General features: G+C 43.8%; 1 protein-coding gene across 1 annotated transcript in view; it reads left to right on the top strand.

Moving 5' to 3' along the window:
• Nucleotides 1-20,212, top strand: part of CUL2 (cullin 2) — a gene marked incomplete at its 3' end in the record, with an annotated part of 97,540 nt that overhangs the window by 18,124 nt on the left and 59,204 nt on the right. Inside the window, exon 6 of the mRNA XM_015563013.1 lies at nt 4,064-4,146. Within this exon, the coding sequence (XP_015418499.1) occupies nt 4,064-4,146 (83 nt within the window). The remainder of the gene's footprint in view (nt 1-4,063; nt 4,147-20,212) is intronic.

The raw sequence follows: 20,212 nt of genomic DNA, 5'->3' as shown, positions 1-20,212 counted from the left end.
CTGTATTTTAGGAATACAGTAGTGAACAAAGTGACAAAAAAGTTACACCCATGGAATTACATTTATGTATGTATCTCTTTATATAGAAGCAGAAAATTTCATAGAGTGGGTACCTGGAACTTGATTTTCTGGGTTAAAGCTTACTCTGCCAATTTTCCTTTCAAAGGGCTTTACCAGTTTGCCCTCCCACCACAGCTCAGATTTAAGTGTGGAGAATTGTATAATGCTTATGCTGATTGTGAAAGAAATACTCTAGTACAATGTTTGCTTTAAAACATTTGCTATAAAAATCTCATTTTCTTATGTATTATCTTCTATTTTTACTTGTTCATGCTGCTTAAAAAGGAAAAAAAAAGAAGGCAAAACTTAAAGGATGTTCCTTGTAAGAAGACAGATGCTTTTATTTATTTGAAATGGAATTACCAATGGATCTGAGTAGAGTTACTCCAGAGAAACAGAATATAGAGGCAAAAACCAGACTTATATCTCTGTGTGTGCAGTTCAGTTAGAAACGAGCAATTAGTTTTTGACTCTGGAATAATTTGTACTATGTATGGAAAAATATCTGGAGTTTAAAGGCTTAAATGTGAAAGGGAAAACTTGAAAACTTTTGGGAGACAATATAGACCTTATGATCTTAAGACCATACCTTTATGACCTTAGGGTAGGGAAGGAGTCCTTAAAAGACACAAAAAATACAAATGATAAAGGAAAAGATTGATAACTTTGAGTACATTATAATATACTAGAGGCCTGATGCACGAAATTTGTGCATGGGGGTGGGTCCCTCAGCCGGGCCTGCACCCTCTTCAATCTGGGACCCCTTGGGGGATGTCCGACTGCCTCTTGCAATCCGTGACCGCTGGCTCCTAACCGCTCACCTGCCTGCCTTCCTGCCTGATCGCTCCTAACCACCTCTGCCTGCCTGACTTCTCTGCTGGCCTGATTGCCCCTAACTGCTTCTGCCTCACCCCGCACCCGGGGCCCAGGATTCTATCCTCTGGCTGGTTGCAGGCACCCGGGACCCGGCTTCCCTCCCTCTGGCGGGCGGCAGACACCCAGGACCCGGACTGGCTTTGCCTGGGCCAGCTGCAGCCTCAGGGGACCATGGGTGGGCAATTTCGCCTGGGCCGCAGCTGCAGATCCCCGGGACTGTGGGGCAGGCGGCTTGTCTTTCTCCTGGCCCGCAGGTGCAGGTGCTGGCGCCCAGGACCGTGGGGCGGGCAGTTTGTCCCTCTCACGGGCCGCAGGTGCAGACACAGCCGCTGGTGCCCAGGGCCATGGGGCAGGCAGCTTGTCCTTTTCCTGAGCCACAGGCACAGGTGCTGGCGCCTGGGACCGTGGGGCGTGCGGATTGTCCCTCTCCTGGGCCACAGGCTCAGGTGCAGCTGTTGACACCTGGGACCACTGGGTGCTTGTCCCTCTCCCAGGCCGCAGCCTGGCTGGTCCCCATTCCTCTCTCGTCGGGAGCTCATTTGTGCCTGACTGGTCCCCATTCCTCTCTCTCTAGTGTTGAGTGTCTGAGCCATTATAGTGTGAGGGTGTGATGGCCATTTGCATATTAGCTCCTTATTATATAGGGTTTTTACTAAAAAACTAAAGAAATTAAAAAGTCAAGTCACAAACTCTGACAAACTACAATATGTAAAACTGTCAAGGGATTAACTTCTATAATATATAAAGAACTCCTAGGTTTCATTAAGAATGAGATAAACATTAATGAGATAATGGGCAACAGGCTGGCAGGGGTGTTAGTGAGGAATGACCAAATGACTGAACAGTAGGCTGCGTGGGGCGACTGGGCTGGCGCTGTCGGGAGAGGCAATTGGGGGCGACCAGGCCTGCAGAAGGGGAAGTTAGGGGCTATCAGGCCGGCAGGCAGAGGCAGTTAGGGGTGATCAGGATGGCAGAGGGGCAGCAAGGGGTGATCAGGCAGGCAGGCAGGCAGAGGTGGTTAGGGGTGATCAGGTTGGCAGGGGGGACAGTTAAGGGTGATCAGGCAGGCAGGTAGGTGAGCAGTTAGGAGCCATCAAAATCCCAGATTGTGAGAGGGGTGTCCGACTGCTGGTTTACGCCCGATCCCTGGGATTGGCCCTAAACCGGCAGTTGGACATCCCCCGAGGAGTCCAAGATTGGAGAGGGTGTAGGCTGGGCTCAGGGGACCCCCCGCCTGTGCACGAATTTCATGCACCAGGCCTCTAGTCTACAATAATAAAAGCAAAATATGCTAATTATATTGGATGTCCTTCCGGACGACCTTTTGGATGAAGCGGGTGCTATGAGGGAAGCCTGGGTCCCGGGTACCTGCTCGCAGCTGGAGGGAAGCCCAGGTCCTGGGTGCCAGAGGGAAGCCCGAGCTCCAGGTGCCAGAGGGAAGCAGGTGCCAGCAGCCAGGGGAAGGAAGGCCTACTCTTGCATGAATTTTGTGCATCAGGCCTCTAGTGTAAATATTGGAAAACCATTTGGCTTGACTGAGTAAAGCTGTATATGTCCTTAACCCTATAGTGCAGCATTTCCAATCATAGGTGTATATCCGAGAACTTTTTGCTTATGTTCACCAGAAAATATCCTATATAATAAAGAGGGAATATGCAAATTTACCATCACTCTGCCACAAAGATGGTGGCGCCCACAGTGGAGGTGGGGGTTTCCATAACACAAGATGGCTTCACCCACAGAGGAGGCGGGGTTTTCGTAACAAGATGGCTGCACCCACAGCGGAGACCGAGTTCCTGTAATGAGCCTTGATGAGCAATCTGCAGGGACCTGAGGCTGCACCCCCAACCCCATGGAGCTTGACAGGGGACTTCAGGCTGTGTCCCCCACCTGGCAGGGCTTGATGGGGACCTCAGGCTGTGCCCCCTGCCCTGGTGCCAGGCCGGGGGACCTTAGGCCATGTTCCCCACCCTGGCACCGGGCCAGGGGACCTGAGGCTGCGTTCCCCGCCCAGCGGGGCTTGATAAGGATGGAACTGGCTGGGTCTGGGTCTAGCTCAATTTAGGGGGGGCGGCGGCCGGAGTTGGGTCTCACATGATTTTGAGGCACATGTGGGTGGGCGGGACTTGACTCTGGGTCCCATGGTGTGTCCCAGACTCTTGACAGGAGGAAGATTTTTATATACACTGTACTAATTTTCTTTTATCTCTGACACTTCTATTATAGAGAAAGGGCAAATAACAATATTAAAATATTTCCTCTTATTAATCCACTTTTAATGTGCATGAGTTTCGTGCACCGTGCCACTAGTATACAAGAATAGCAACATTTTTCTCAAATAGCAAAACTGGAATCAAAAACATATGTCATGAGCAATAAAAAGGAAAAATAAATCATGGTGTATTTATGCAATAGGGTACTATGTAGCAATGTCAATGATTGAACTATATAGCTGTATCTTTCAATTTAGATGGATTTCAGTAATAGTTAAAAATTTTAAAAACCATACATAGAAAGTATACAGTGTGATTTTGTTAGCAAGGTCAGAAATGGTCAACTTCAAAAATATTATATGGGGCTACTTACACATTTGGTCCAATTGTAATCAAGGGAATGATTTAACACAAGATTCAGGATAGCAAAAACGTCTGAGGGAGAAGTAGGAGTACATTTGGGGCAATGGTAATGAAGTCGTATTTCATAACCTGGGTGGTAAATACAGGTTTATTTTATTTAATTATCCTTTAAGTTGACTTATCCTTTTATGTTTGTATGGGAAATTACATTATTTTATTCAATGTAACTCCTTTGGTTGGTACAATCTTGGCATCTATAGCCCCTCTATAATACTGAGCATTTAATAATCAAATAAGCTTTTATAAACATCAATTATTTCTGTAAAATTTTCAGCTAATCAAAAAAACCTTTATTCTGTTCTTTGTACAAGTCTGATATGTCATTTAAAATTAGACATTAATTTTCCTTATGTTTATTAAATTTTCATTTGAATTTTGGAATATTAATTATAAATACTTCTTTTGCTAGATATTTTTTAGAAGTCTTACACAAATGTTACAAAGAAATACTAAGTAATTCAGCCTTTGATGGTTTTTATTTTTTCTGGCAGCTAGCATTGGATATGTGGAGGAAATTAATGGTTGAACCGCTTCAGACCATCCTTATCCGAATGCTGCTCCGAGAAATCAAAAAGTGAGTTCTGACATTTACCTTCTTGAGTCAGTTCTAATTTGCTGTTTGATATTTTTTAATAGTTGCCTGGCTATTGACAAGACATAGGTCTCATTTTATTGTATTGAGCCTCATTTTCCATCTTAATGCCAATGCTTAAAATTGTTGTTAATTTTTGGGTCAAGTCTTTGGTCTTTCCTTATAGCGTAAACATGCTTAGTAAAATAAATAAGTCCCCGAGGGAAGTAAATCCCTTACTGCTTTTCAGTTCTGAAACCTCTTGAGCTTTACAGGGAGTGCTGAGTTGTTTGAACGTATTATTTCAGTTTAAAACCTGATGAGGATAACCTATTCAAGAAAGCAGATTATTCTAGTTAGTTGCTTATCTCTTAGCCTCAGTGTTAAACCTGTAACTTGCCTGTTACTGTCTGGCGGATTTATGGGAAAAATAGCTTCCCATTCTTCTCATGGCCCAGAGAGATTGACTCTTTACCTAACTGCTATGTGAACTGAGTTTGGGACAAAGTTTTTCTATGGAGTTCAGAATAGCATATCCTTGGGTCAGCTCTGGCTTAAAATATTCTTACTAATCTTTGGAAAATCAGAAAAACTAAATCCACTTTGGAGAAGCAAAAGCACTAAAAGTCAGTTATACAGATGTGTATATAATACATTTCAGGTTACTGGAACTAATGTTTGTAGGAATTACTTAGACCAGTGAATTGCAGTATGATAATGACCACTCTATTGGAATCTTCTTTCTTTTTTGTTTCTCTCTTTTTAAAAAAGTTTAATTTTTAAATTTTTATTATTAAATTACAGTTTATAGTCTATTATTTTGTATTAGTTTCACGTCTATGCATAATGGTTAGGCAATCATATATTTTTTACAGAGTTCCCCTGATATTTCCAGTACTCACCTGGCACCATACATAGTTATTACAATATTATTAACTATACTAGAGGCCCGTTGCACAAAAGTCGTGCATGAGTAGGGTCCCTAGGCCTGGCTGGCGATCAGGGCCGATCTGTGGGGCCACCAGTGATCGGAGTACCCCTGCTGGCACCTGCCCCCTTGCCCCCCCCACCACCAGTCACCTCCCTCTGTGGGAGGTGACTGGGGGGGTCACTGGGGGGCAGCGCCGGCCCTCTCTCCAGCTGGCCCTGCCCGCTCTCCAGCTGGCCCCGCCTGCTCGCCAGCTGGTCCCTCCTGCCTGCCTGCTCACCGGCTGCCGCCAGTCCCCTCTTGGCTGGCCTGGGGCCTGCGGGCTGGGGGCAGTTCCTGTGTAGAGCGTCTGCCCCCTGGTGGTCAATGTGTGTCATAGCAACCAGTCATTCTGCCGTTCAGTCAGTTTGCCTATTAGGCTTTTATTATATAGGACTAGAGGCCTGGTGCACGAATTCATGCACCAGTGGGATCCCTCGGCCTTGCCTGCGTGATCAGGCCAAAACTGGCTCTCTGACATCCCCCGAGAGGTCCCAGATTGTGAGAGGGTACAGGCCAGGCCAAGGCACCCCAATGGTGCACAATCAGGGCCAGAGAGGGACACGGGAGTTTGGCCAGCCAGGGAGGGACTGTGGGAGGGCTCCAGGGCATGTCCGTCAGGCCTGTCTTGCTCGGTCCCAATCAGCCAGACCCCAGCAGCAAGCTAACCTACCGGTCAGAGTGTCTCCCCCCTGGTGATCAGTGCATGTCAGAACCACTGGTCAACTGGTTGACTGCTCCCTGATGGTCAGTGCATGTTATAGCTACTGGTCGACTGCCCCCTATTAGTCAGTGCATGTCATAGCGAGCGGCTGAGCAGCCTTAGCAAATCAGTGTATTACACTTTGAGTGGTTGAACAGATGATTGGACATTAGCATATTACTTTTATTATATAGGATTCCCTATGCTGTACTTTACATGCCTGTGACTATTTTTTAACAGCCAATCTGTACTTGTTAATCCCTTCATCTTTTTTATCCATCCCCCAAACCCCTCCCCTTCTGGCAACCATCAGTCTGCTCTCTATGTCTGTGAGTCTGTTTCTATTTTTTGTTGTTTATATTGTTTTCTAGTGAATCTGCTTTCTTTAAGAGGAACCAAATGTAGAGTTTTTCATCTGAGAGGCTCCTAGTAAGAAATAGGGATTAATAAAAAGCAAGCCACAAAAAGAATAAGATAATATTTTAAAATTTAATGTTAATGACAAATACTAAGTAAATGGCAGCAATTAGTAAATTGGTTTTCAAAAATTGTTACTTAACTTTTTAGTGATTCCATTGTTTCCGAACACAGTGAGAATCAGAAAAAAGGCAGCAGTGAAGCAATGGAGTGGAACAACATCTTTACTTCTCTTTTCACTGCTAAACTATGATTAAAAGAACACTCCCAACAAGATTTGTAGGTTCTAATATTTCTTTTGCTAAGAAATAAATAATGCTTTTCTGGACTTGGAATTCAGCTATTTTACATAAAAAGTATAATGAAAAGATTGTTATTTTCTAAATGTACTTTTATGAAATGTCTCTTTTAATATAATAGTATTTCACTCTAGTAAATTTTTCATAGTTGTGATTGTTAGCCTGTTAGAAATTAATTTTTTTTCATTAACCCCCAGGTATGTCCAAAGCTTTTTTAAAAATAATTCTTTATTGTTGAAAGTATTACATATGTTATGTTGCCTTATTCTTCGCATTCACCCCTCCAGCCTGCCTTCGCCCCCGCAGGTTCTATTTTTGTTCACCAGTGTATGTTGTTCATTAGATTCCACAAATAAGTGAGATCATGTGATATTTGTCTTTCTCTGACTGACTTATATCACCTAGCATGATATCTCCAGGTCCCTTCATGTTGTCTCAAAGGGTAAAAGATTCTTCTTTTTTATTGCTGCATAGTATTCCATGGTATAAATGTACCACAGCTTATTTATCTACTCATCTACTGATGGGCACTTGGGCTGTTTGCAGATCTTAGCTATTGTAAATTGTGCTGCTATGAACATAGGGTGCATACATTCTTTCTGATTAGTATTTCGGGTTTCCATTTTTAAATTAGAATGTTTGTCTTCCTTTTGTTAAGTTGCATGAGTTCCTTATATATTTTTGGATATTAACCTTTATCAGATGTATCATTGCCAAATATGTCCTCCCTTTTTGTTTTGTGGATGGTTTCTTTTCCTGTGCAGAAGCTTTTTATTTTGATGTAGTTCCATTTGTTTATTTTCTCCGTAGTTTCCCCCCCCTCCTTTATTTATTAAGGCATTAAAAATGTGTCCTTACCATCTCCTTGTGCCCCCACTCCCCTGCTCATACCCTCACCCCCCTGGTGTTTGTGTCCATTGGTTATGCTTACATGCATGCATACAAGTCCTTTTGTTGCTCTCTCCCCCTTACCCCCACCCTCCCCTACCATCCCTCTGAGGTTTGATGGTCAGATCAGTGCTTCTCTGTCTCTGTTTTTGCTCATCAGTTTATGTTGTTCATTATAGTCCACAAATGAGTGAGATCATGTGATACTTAACTTTCTCTGACTGGCTTATTTCGCTTAGCATAATGCTCTCCAGGTTCATCCATGCTGTTGCAAATGGTGAGTTCTTTGTTTTTTACAGCAGCATAGTATTCAACTGTATAGATGTATCACATGCTGATGGGCACTTAAGCTGTTTCCAAATCTTAGCTATTGTAAATTGTGTTGCTATGAACATAGTGGTGCATATATCCTTTCTGATTTCTTGGGATATAGTCCTAGAAGTGGGATTACTGGGTCAAATGGGAGTTTATTTTTAATTTTTTGAGAAAACTCTATACTGTTCATCCACAGTGGCTGCACCAGTCTGCATTCCCACCAACAGTGCAGGAGGGTTTCTTTTTCTCCACATCCTCTCCAGCACTTGTGGTTTGTTGATTTGTTGATGATAGCCATTCTGACAGGTGTGAGATGATACCTCATTGTCGTTTTGATTTGCATCTCTTGGGTGATTAGTGACTTTGAGCATGTTTTCATATGTCTCTTGGCCTTCTGTATGTCCCCTTTTGAAAAGTATCTATTTAAGTCCTTTCCCCTTCTTCTTGAAGATAGTTCTGTTGTTTAGAATAGCCACTCTTTTCATTTTCTTTCTTTTTTCTTCCTTCTTTCCTTTCTATTTCTTTCCGCCTGTGGATTCCTCTAGAATTTTTATGGTTTCCTGTCGTACATTTAAGTCCTTTATCCATTTTGAGTTTATTTTTGTGTATGGTGTAAGTTGGTGGTCTAGTTTCATTTTTTTGCATGTATATGTCCAATTTTCCCAGCACCATTTATTGAGTGTAATGGCTTGGGTTGATTTCTGGGTTCTCTGTTTTTTTCCATTGATTTCTATGCCTGTTCTTGTGCCAGTACCAGGATGTTTTGATTACGGTGGCTTTGTAGTATAACTTGAAATGTGGTATTATGATTCCTCCAGCTTTGTTTTTCTTTCTCAATATTGCTACAGCTATTCAGGGTCTTTCTTTGATTCCATATAAACTTTGGAGTATTTGTTCTAGATCTGTGAAATATGCTCTTGGTATTTTAATAGGGATTGCATTGAATTCGTAGATTGCCTTGGGTACTATGGACATTTTACTGATGTTGATTCTACCAATCCATGAACACGGTATATTCTTCCACTTGTTTATATCTTCCTCCATCTCTTTTTTCAACGTCCTGCAGTTTTCTGAGTACAAGTCTTTTGCCTCCTTGGTTTAGTTTATTCCTAAGTATCTTAATTTTTTTTGTTGCAATGGTAAATGGGCATGTTTGTTTAGTTTCTCTTTCTGAGAATTCATTATTGGTGCATAAAAAAGCCATCGGTTTTTGTGTGTTCATTTTGTATCCTGCTACATTGCCAAATTCATTTGTTAAATCTAGTAGTGTTTTGGTGGATTCTCTAGCGTTTTCTGTGTACAATATCATGCCATCTGCGAATAATGAGAGTTTTACCTCCTCCTTCCAATTTGGATGCCTTTTATTTCTTCTTCTTGTCTGATCGCTGTGGCTAGGACTTCCATTACTATGTTGAATAAGAGTGGTGAAAGCAGACATCCCTGTCTTGTTCCTTTTCTTAGGGGAAATGGTTGTAGTTTTTGCCTGTTGAATATGATGTTTGCTGTAGATTTGTCATATATAATCTTTATCATGTTGAGATAATGCTCCCTTTATTCCCACTTTGCTGAGAGTTTTTATCAAAAACGGCTGTTGGGTCCTAACTGATTTGGCTCAATGGATAGAGAATCAGCCTGAGGATTGAAGGGTCCCAGGTTTGATTCCAGTCAAGGGCATGTACCTCTGTTGCGGGCACATTCCCAGTGTGGGGTGTACAGGAGGCAGCTGATTGATGTTTCTCTTTATCGATGTTTCTAACTCTCTATCCCTCTCTCTTTCTTCTGTGAAAAGTCAATAAAATATATATTTTTAAAAATGGCTGTTGGATTTTGTTGAATGCTTTTTCTGCATCTATTGATATGATCCTGTGATTTTTTTCTTTCAATTTGTTTATGTGATGTATCACGTGTATTGATTTGCGAATATTGTAACAGCTTTGCATCCCTGAATAAATCCCACTTGGTCATGGTGTATGATCTTTTTGATGTATTGCTGGATCTGATTTGCTGATATTTTGTTGAAGATTTTATCTATATTCATCAGGGATATTGGCCTGTAATTCTCTTTCTTTATAGTGGAATTAGGGTAATGCTGGCCTCATAAAAAGAGTTTGGAAGTATTCCTTCCTCTTGGATTTTTTTGGAATAGTTTGAGGAGTATAGGTGTTAGTTCTTCTTTAAATGTTTGGTAAAACTCCTCTGTGAAGCCCTTCCGATCAGGGCTTTTGTTTGCTGGGAGTTTTTTGACTACTGCTCCTATTTCATCAGTTGTTATTGGCCTATTCAGGTTTTCTGATTCTTCCTGATTCAGTTTGCGGAGATTTTATTTTCTTAGAAATTTGTCCATTTCATCCACATTGTCCAACTTGTTGGCGTATAGTTGTTCATAATATTTTTGTACAATCTTTTGTATTTCTGTGGTGCCATTTTTTTGGGTCCTCTGACTTTGTTTCTTCATGAGTCTGGTCAATAGTTCATCAATTTTGTTTATCCTTTCAAAGAACCAGATCTTGGTATCGTTGAGTTTTTGTATTGTTGTTTTTTTTTTTAGTGTCAGTGAAGGATAAAATCCTTCAGCCTTTTTTGGTCCCAGAAGCTCTTTATTTGGATGTCTGTTTTGAATGATAGCCTTGCTGGATATAGTAGTCTTTGTTTTATTTTATTTTATTTTTTTAAAAATATATTTTATTGATTTTTTACAGAGAGAAAGGGAGAGAGATAGAGAGCTAGTAACATCAATGAGAGAGAAACATCCACTGAGCCAAACCGGTTTCGGCTAGTCTTTGTTTTAGATCCTTGCCTTCCATTACCTTGAGTATTTCATGCCATTCCCTTCAGGCCTATAGAGTCTGTGATGAGAAATCAGCTTTACAGCCTATGGGAGCTCCTTTGTAGGTAACAATTTGCTTTTCTTTTGCTGCTTTTAAGATTCTCTCTTTGTCTTTAATTTTTGGCATTTTAATTAAGATGTCTCTGGGCGTGGTCCTATTTGGGTTCTTCTTGCTTGGGGTTCTCTGTGCCTCATAAACTTGTATGACTTTTTCTTTTACTAGGTTAGGGACGTTTTCTGCCATTATTTATTCAAACACATTATCCCTTTCTCCCTTTCTGCCTCTTCTTGCACACCTGCTATTCTAATATTGTTACGTTTCACATTGCCCCACAGCTCCCTTAAGCTGTCCTGTTTTTGAATCTTTTTTGTTGTTGTTGTTTCTCTGAATGAATGTTTTTTTTTTCAACCCTGTCTTCTAATCCGGTGATTCGTTCCTCAACTTCCCCTAATCTGCTGTGTATTCCTTCCAATGTGATCTTCATTTGTGCTTTGTCATTCTTTATTTCTGTTTTCTTAATTACTATATCTTTTCTCATGCTGTTGAGCATCTTTACCATCATTACTCTAAGCTCTGTTTCAGATAAATTTCTTATGTTTGTTTCATTTATCTCTTCTTCTGGAGAATGCTCTTTCAGTTGGGGGTTGTTTCTTTGTCTCCTTATTTTGGCTGACTGTTTGGGTTTGTGACTATATATTAGGTAGATCTTCTATGCCTCTCAATCTCTACTGCTGGCATCAGGGAATGACTCAGCACAGGATACTGGGGGTGTCTGCCTTTTGAGCTCTAACCCCAAAGTCCCCAATCCTGTCTTCTGCTCACATAACTCTAGTCCACTCTGTCCTCCCTCTGCCAGAGCACAAGGTAGGTGGATCCACAAGGAATTTTGTGCTTTGGACCTTTATGAGGTTGCCTTAATTTCCAGCTGTCTCTCCCTGGCAGACAACAACCCTGCTGCTTTTCACAGCCAGCTGTTATGTGGGTACCCCTAGTTCTGGTGTGCTTTGCTGGGGGGTCCAGCATGGGGATTAGATCGCAGAGTTCTCAGTGGCAACCCCCCACAGCTAAGATATCTCTTTGGAACTTCAGTTGTTGTCTGTGGTTGCCCAGCCAGCCCTTTTGTAACTCCACCCCTCCTTCCAGTCTCTATGTGGTCTCCACTTTCAGTCCTTGGGTATCAGTGCTCTCTCCAGCAAGTCTGCCGTTGATTATTCAGGAAGTGTTTCTGTATTTTAGTAGTAATTTCAGTTGTTTCTGGGAGCTTGTCTGTGCATCATCCACTTATTCTGCTGCCATTTTTTTTCATTTAGAAATTAATTTGATGAAAAATTAAAGAAAACCTAGCTCGGCCGGTGTGGGTCAATGGTTGAGTATTGACCTATTAACCAGGAGGTCATAGGTTGATTGCTGGTCAGGGTACATGTCTGGGTTGCTGGCTCAATCCCCAGTAGGGAACATGCAGCTGGCAGCCCATTGATGATTCTCTCTTATCCTTGACTAGAGGCACAGCACCCAAAATCGTGCAGGTAGGGTCCCTAGTGCTAGCCTCTTGCAGTCAGGGCCATCTTCTGCCCATTCGCCAGTCCCCAGGCCAAATGCTGCATCTGCTGCCAGGCTGTCAGGCCGTTGGGATCACCACCTCATCTCCGGCTGCTCGGGAGCTCAGGCCTAAGGGAAAGCAGGCACCGGCGACTTCACCTCCAATGCATGTGCACCAGGCTGGCTGCTGATGGAATGCGCTGCTCACTCAGGGCCGCCGCTGCTGCCGTCACCACTGCTGCTGGGGCCTGAGGCGCTGACAGAAGCTGTGGGGTGTGCCCGTGACCCACTCGCCCCGGCGTGAGCAGCTCCGAGTGGCTCCGAGTGGGCAGTGTGTTCCATCAGTGGCCAGCCCGGGGCACCGCATAGAGGTGAATTCACCAGTGCCTGCTTTCCCACAGACCTGAATCCCTGAGCAGCCAGGAATGAGCTGGTGATCCCAATGACCTGACAGCCAGCTCGGTCCTCCCGCCACCCTCCCCGATTCCTCCGTTCAGCATCACTAATCCATTGGAGCCTGAGGGCTAGGGGCAGGGACCAATAGGTCAGCTGTTCTGCCCGCTTGCCAGTCCCCAGTCTCACCCTACCCTGCTTGCAGGCGGGGGCGGGGGGCGGGGGGGGACCGAAACGTGCTCAATGCACCTCATGGTGACTGGTTGTTTGGTTATCACGATCATCACAGACACTGGTTTTTTATATATATAGATGTTTCTATCTCTCTCCTGACCTGTCTGAATTAAGAAAAAAATGTGTAAGAAAAATAATAGAACTATATACTACATTAATTCTGGAAAAGACGGAGATAATATGGTAAGAGATGTCAGACCAAGCTGACTTAGTTGTGTTGTTATAATCGGCTTCCATTAAAGTATTGTTTGATATGCTTTACTAATATTCTATTTATTTCTCATTCTGTTAGTGTAGCCTAGTAGATTGGCATTATTACACATTTTACAGCTAAGGAAACTTAAGGCTTAATAATAATAAAAATTACACCAGGGAACTATGTTTCAAACATTTTTCTAAGAGCTTTACATGCATTATCCCATATAATCCTCACAAATAGCAATATTAAAATATTTCCTCTAATCCCCTTTTAATGTGCATGAATTTTGTGCACCGGGCCACTAGTTTAAGATAAATCAGATCTAGCTGTTGATAGTGCTATTATTTCAGCCTGAGGGGACTCCCCCCTAATATTGTTATTTGCCCTTTCTCTATAATAGAAGTGTCAGATTAAAGAAAATTAGTAAAATGAATATGAAAATCTCCCTCCTGTCAGAGTCTGGGATGCACTGCGGGACCCAGTGCACCTTGAAATCACGTGATACCCAGACCTGGCAAGCCCCACCCCTGTCAAGCCCCGCCAGGCAGGTGGTACAGCCTCAGGTCTCCTGTCAAGCCCCGCTGAGCAGGGGGCGCAGCCTCAGGTCCCCTGGCCTGGTGTCGGGGCAGGGGCCGCAGCCTCAGGTACCCTGGCCTGGCCACAGGTTCCCCCAGTGCCGGGGCGGAAGGCGTGGCCTCAGGTCCCCCGGCCCAGACTCAGGTCCCTCAGCCCTGGCACGACTGCGCGAGGGTGTGACTACCATTTTCATATTAGCTCTTTCTTATATAGGATTATTAAAAATAGTTTGCTTAAGTTTATCTCATTCCGTCGCTTCTAACAAGGATTTTTTTAAATTGTACCTATAACTTCTTTGTGGAAAAAGCTCCACCAGACTTAGAGAATAAAGTCTTTTCCTATCTATCAGAGGGAATATATTGCAAATTTTATTTCCTGTTAACTTATTTATAATTCATTTACCCATATTCATTCCTGAGTTCCTAAATATTTTCTATAAGTGTCTAAATAACATTACTGTGCACTAGTGGTTTCTCAGATCTGGCCACTGTTACTCAAGCTTGCATGGGGAATATTTCAAAGCATTATATTTCTATAAATCATATATGCTGGTTGCAGAAAAGTAAAAATATACACAAGGTTAAAAAAAATAAAAGGTCTTTTACTTTTCTCCCAGTACCTTCACGTCTGTTGTTCAAAGGAAATCACTATTAAAGATTTTAAGTGTTTATTCTAACAAATTTTCTATGCATTTAAGATTGTATGTTTGCACATACATGTATGTACAGTATACATATACTAGAGGCCTGGTGTACGAAATTAGTGCTTGGGCGGAGTCCCTAAGCCTGGCCAGCGAACAGGGCCGATCAGGTTCCCCATCTCTCGCCTCCCTGCCTCCTCCTTCCCTCACCGCCCACGTGCTATCACCTCGCAGTTCCCTGCCTCCCCACTTCCTCCTTCCCTTGCTGCCTTTACGCTTCCACCGCATGGTTCCTTGCCTCCCTGCCTCCTCCTTCCCTTATTGCCCACGCACTGCCACCATGCAGTTTCCCACCTACCCGCCTCCCCCCTCCTCCTTCTCTCGCCACCCGTGTCTGTCACCACCCACCCCCAGTTCCCTGTCCCAGCCTAGGGCCCAGCCCTGATCAGGTGATCAGGACCTGCTGATTGGGAGGGAGGGAATGGGAGTTTGGCTGGCAGGCCCTGGTCAGGCGATTGGGGCCTGCTGCCTGGGGGGTGGGACACGGGGAGGACCCCAAGAGGTTGGCTGCCGGCCCCCCTGGGAAAGGGGCTGTGTCCGCCATCACCCACCCCCAGTTCCCCGTGCCAGCTGGGGGCCTGGCCCCGATCTGGCGATCTGCCGGCCATTGGGAGACACTGGGAGGTAGGTTGGCTGGCAGGCCCCATTGGTGATCGGGGCCTGTTGGATGGAGACAGCTCCTGCATCGAGCATCTGCCTCCCGGTGGTCAGTGTGTGACATAGTGACCAGTCTTTCCGGTCATTCCGTTGTAACGGTTGCTTAGGCTTTTATGTATATAGCTATTACATACACTCTTACAGATACATATATATGTAGATTTTATGTCTATAGAGATGTACACTCTCACACATACATACATACATACATACATACATTTGGGGACTTTTTTAAAAAATATATATTTTATGGATTTTTTACAGAGAGGAAGGGAGAGAGATAGAGAGTTAGAAACATCGATGAGAGAGAAACATCGATCAGCTGCCTCCTGCACATCTCCTACTGGGGATGTGCCCGCAACCAAGGTACATGCCCCTGACCGGAATCGAACCTGGGACCCTTCAGTCCGCAGGCCGACGTTCTATCCACTGAGCCACACCGGTTTCGGCTGGGGGCCTTTTTGAAAGCCTAGATATCTAGGTTACTAGGGGAACCTCTATATTCACATAGCTCCTAGATTATATTTATGCCTGTAGTCCAGATCACCAATTATGAAGTACTGTTCTACACTTGCTAAGCAATTTTCCCTGCACTTATTCTATCAAGTTTTTATTGGAGTGTTTCTTGTTTTACATTTAGATTTTTTGATTACATAAATATTAAGAAGACTTAAAAATATATTCTTGTCCTTGCAAGGTGGCTCGGTTGGTTGGAGTGTCATCCCATATGCCAAAAGGTTGTGGATTCAATTCCCAGTCAGGGTACATCCCTAGGTTATGGTTGGTATGCATGTGGGTTTCTCTTTCTCTCTCTACCTCTCCCCCTCTTTGCCTCTCTCCATCCCCGTTTTTCTCTAAAAACCAATAAAAACATATCCTCAAGTGAGGACTAAAACATACTTATTCTTAAAAGTTACAACAGTTCAGTGGTTGATGTGAGATGACAAAGTGGTAGTTCCTTTATGGTGGTAAAACAGTGTTATATCTTGGTGGTGTTGACATGAATCTAGACCTGTATTAAAATTGCATAGAACTACACACACTCAAATGAACACAAGTGATTGTATATAAAAATTGGTGAGCCCTGACTGATGTTGTGAAATGGTTAAAGCGTTGGCCCATCCACAAATGGGTTGAGAGTTCCACTCCCGGTTAAGGGCATGCACCTGGGTTGCAGGTTCATACCTACCCCGGTCAGCGTGTGTGGGGGAGGCAACCAATCAATGTATCTCTCTCCCATTGATGTTTCTTTCTCTACCTCCCTCTCCCCTTCCTTTCTTTCCTCTATCCATTCCTCCCTGGAAAAAATATTCTGTGTTGAGGATTAACAAAAAAACCCAAACAAATCAAAAAACTGGAAAAATCTGAATAAGGCTATATATTGTACCTATGTTCATTTCTTGGGTTTTTTTTTTTTTTCTTTCTTTCTTTTTGGTCTTGGTCTTATATTGTACCACACTTATGTAAAATGTTACCATTGCATTGGAGCCCAGCCAACATGTCTCAGTGGTTGAGCATCAACCTATGAACCAGAAGGTCACGGCGTGATTCCTGGTCAGGGCACATGCCCGGATTGCAGGCTTCATCCCCAGTGTGGGGCCTGCAGGAGGCAGCTGATCAACGATTCCCTCATCATTGATGTTTCTTTCTCCCTCTCCCTCTTCCTTTCTCTCTGAAATAAATAAATGTATTTTTAAAATGGTACTATTGAAGAAACTGGGTGAAGCACGCACAGGGTTGCTTTATATTTTTGCAATTTTACTGTGAGTCTGTAATTATTTCAAAGTATAAAAATGATTTTTAAAAGTTTAAACAACTCATAAAATGTGGCTATTTCAATATTCTTTTACCTAGCCTTCCTTTTCTCTCCTTATAACTACTGATAATAGTTTGGTTATACTTTAATATTTGTTTATTTAAGTATAGTAGGGGGGGGAATCCTCCTTTGGGGGGGTCTCTATGTTCCTTTAGGAAGATGATAGAGCATAAAAATACGTGTTAAAGTTTTTATTCATTCTTAAACTATAACTCAGTAGCAAGACACTCATGGCTTAAGCATACTCTTTTTGTTTGCATGTGAACATCATAAACAATGGCAAGAGTTAAATGACAAATGAAAAAAATATTTGTAACTTCACAGAGTCATATTTTAAATTCTTTACTTTCCCCGCTTATCTAATATCATACAGATACCAAAGTTCCCTAGAAGTATGGCTCCATTTCAGGCTCTTTTCTGTTCAGTTGTTAGTTTATCAATCATCACTATGTTTATTATTATCCTATATAATAAAAACCCTGTGACCAAAACGGTGGAACAACCAGAGACCAGAACGATCGTGGCTCCTCACCCCAGCCTGTCCCGCCCCCCAGCGGGGACCCCCACCACAATCGGGGGTGGGGTTGGCCGACAAACTGCACCTCCTCCCAGCTGGCCCTGCCCCCCAGCGGGGACCCCCATCCCAATGATGGGACATGGCCAGCTGGTAAACCACCTGTGGCCCCTCACCCCAGCTGGCCCTGGTCCTGACCTAATCAGGACAGGCTGACCGGCCCCAATCCATGCACCAGGCCTCTATCTAATCTAATAAAAGAGAAACATGCAAATTGACCGTACCTCTGCCACACCCCAAGCCATGCCCACCAGCTAATTAGAGTGACTGTATGCAAATTACCCCAACCAAGATGGCGGCCAGCAGCCACGGAGCTGGAGGCCAGGCACCCCAGTGGAGACCCTGACCCTGAAGGGGGTGTGACCAGCTGCAAACAGCCATCATCCCATCATCCAGGCTGGCTAGGCACCCCAGAGGAGACCCCTACCCAGAAGGGGAAGTGACCAGCCTGAAAATGGACCTCAGCCCCTCACCCAGGTTGGCCAGGCACTCCAGAGAGAACCCCCACCCTGAAGGGGGTGTGGCCAGGCTGAAAACGGCCCTCAGTCCCTTACCCAGGCTGGCGAGGCACCCCAGCAGGTCCCCTACCCTGATCTGGGGCACCCTTCAGTGCAAACCAGCCGGCTCCTACCCATGCACCAGGCCTCTATCCTATATAATAAAAAAGTAATATGCAAATTGACCCTAATTGCAGAGCGACTGGGAATCACTGGTCACTATGACGCACACTGACCACCAGGGGGCAGATGCTCAATGAAGGAGCTGCCCCCTGGTGGTCAGTGCACTCCCACAGGGGGAGCTCTGCTCAACCACAAGCCAGGCTGCCAGCTGCCAGTACAGCGGTGGTGGTGGAAGCCTCTCCCGCCTCCTCAGCAGCGCTAAGGTTGTCTGACTGCAGCTTAGGCCTGCTCCCCGCTGGCAACTGGACATCCCCTGAGGGCTCCCGGGCTGCCAGAGGGATGTCTGACTGCCACCTTAGGACCAATCTCCCGGTGAGCGGGCCTAAGCCAGCAGGTGGTTCCAGAGGGGTCCCAGACTGAGAGAGGGCACAGGCCAGGCTGAGGGACCCCCCCGAGTGCAGAAATTTTTGTGCACCGGGCCTCTAGTCCTATATAATGAAAGGGTAATATGAAAATTTACCCTAATGGCGGAATGACCAGAACGACCGTTCGACTAGTCACAATGAAGTGCACTGACTACCTCTTGGTCTTTTCCCCAGCCGGCAGGCTCCAATTGCCCAGTGGCTAATGGGGAACTGGAAGTGGGTGGTGGGGAATGTAGGTGGTGCCAGGCCAAGGCCCCTGCTCCACCAGTCGCCTCATGCACAGAAGGCAACCCATGCTGGCGGGGGGGCTGGCAAGCAGGTGGGAACGGCTGACCTCTCAGTCCCTTCCCCCGGCCATCAGGCTCCAATTGCCTGATGGTGAACAGGGAACCGGGGTTCGGGGCCAGTGAATGGGCGGAATGGCTAATCTCTCAGTTCCTTTCCCCGGCCGGCAGGCTGCAGTCACCTGAATGCGAATTGGGAAACGGGGGTGGGTGGCGGTGGGGAGCAGGGCCAGCTGCAGGCAGCCAGGGAAGATGGCCCTGATCGCAGGCCAGGCCTAGGGACTGTACCCACCCACAAATTTCGTGTGTTGAGCCTCTAGTACAGTGATGGCAAACCTGACCTGCGTATCAGAGGTGACACGCAAACTCATTGTTTTGGTTGATTTTTCTCTGTTAAATGGCATTTAAATATATAAAATAAATATCAAAAATATAACTCTTTGTTTTACTATGGTTATAAATACCAAAAAATTTCTATATGTGACACGGCACCAGAGTTAAGTTAGGATTTTTCAAAATGCTGACACGCCGCGCTCAAAAGGTTCACCATCACTGCTCTAGTACCTTACTAGTAATAAGCCTTGCTATCTGGTAAGACAAGATTGCCCTCCATAAACCAAAAGTGTTCTGAGTGTTCTTTTGCACTTTTTACATATATAGTCACCTTTTTAGAGGTGATTATAAATTACCTTAAAAAAATTTTTTTCCCTGTGGGTATGAAATGGAATTGAATCTTTAAGTTAGTTTGGAGAGAATTTATATCTTCACAGTATTAAATCTTTTTATCCAGGGACCTAGTATATCTATCTGTTTATTGTGCCTTCTTTAATTTCTCAGAAAGTTTTTATAACTTTATCTATAAAGGTCCTGAAGGCTTTTGTTAGATTTGTTTAGAGATACTTGGTATTCTTTGATGTTATTCCAAAAGTTTTATCTCTTTTATTTGTTTTCTGCTAGTTTTAGAACTACAGCTGACTTGTGTATAAATCTGGTATTCAGCCACCTTGTGATATTCTATAATTTCTAATAATTTATGCACATTTTTGTGCTTTCTGTGTAAGCTTGAATAATCTGTGTGTGTGCACATGCACATCTGTACACACATCTCATTTTCTAAGACCCCAAAGCAATATTGAAGAGAAGTGTTGGATGAGAATATTTGTCTCATTCTGATTTTATTTTATTTTTCTTTTGTTCAAATTATAAGAGAAAGTTTATTTAGAACATTACAGAGATAGTTGAAGTGAGCCAGCTGGGTTGCATAGGCTCAGGAAACAAGGTACAGAGGCAAAAGAAAAGCCCTTGGTTCTTAGGAGAGAGAAAGCCAAAGGCAACATTTCTTAGAGGGAGAAGAGGAGAAAGGAAAAGGCACAGGAGTACTCCTGAGATGAAGAGCATGGTCATTTTTTATTTTAAAGTTTACATGTATAACATTTTTCCATTTAAGATGATGATTTTGCTAGTTTTTAAATAGATATTCTTTATCAGAATGATGAAATTAATTGGAATTGGTGTTGAATTTTTATTTTATATCTTTTAATAAATCTTCATTGTTCAGATTATTACAGTTCCTCTTTTTTCTCCCCATAGCTCCCCTCCCCCTGGTTCCCACCCCACGCCCTTAAACGCCCCCCA

Source organism: Myotis davidii, unplaced genomic scaffold (assembly GCF_000327345.1).
Source record: "Myotis davidii unplaced genomic scaffold, ASM32734v1 scaffold1318, whole genome shotgun sequence".
Taxonomy (NCBI): domain Eukaryota; kingdom Metazoa; phylum Chordata; class Mammalia; order Chiroptera; family Vespertilionidae; genus Myotis; species Myotis davidii.
The sequence above is the reverse complement of the archived record's forward strand: the minus strand, read 5'-3'. Positions and strand labels throughout refer to the sequence as shown.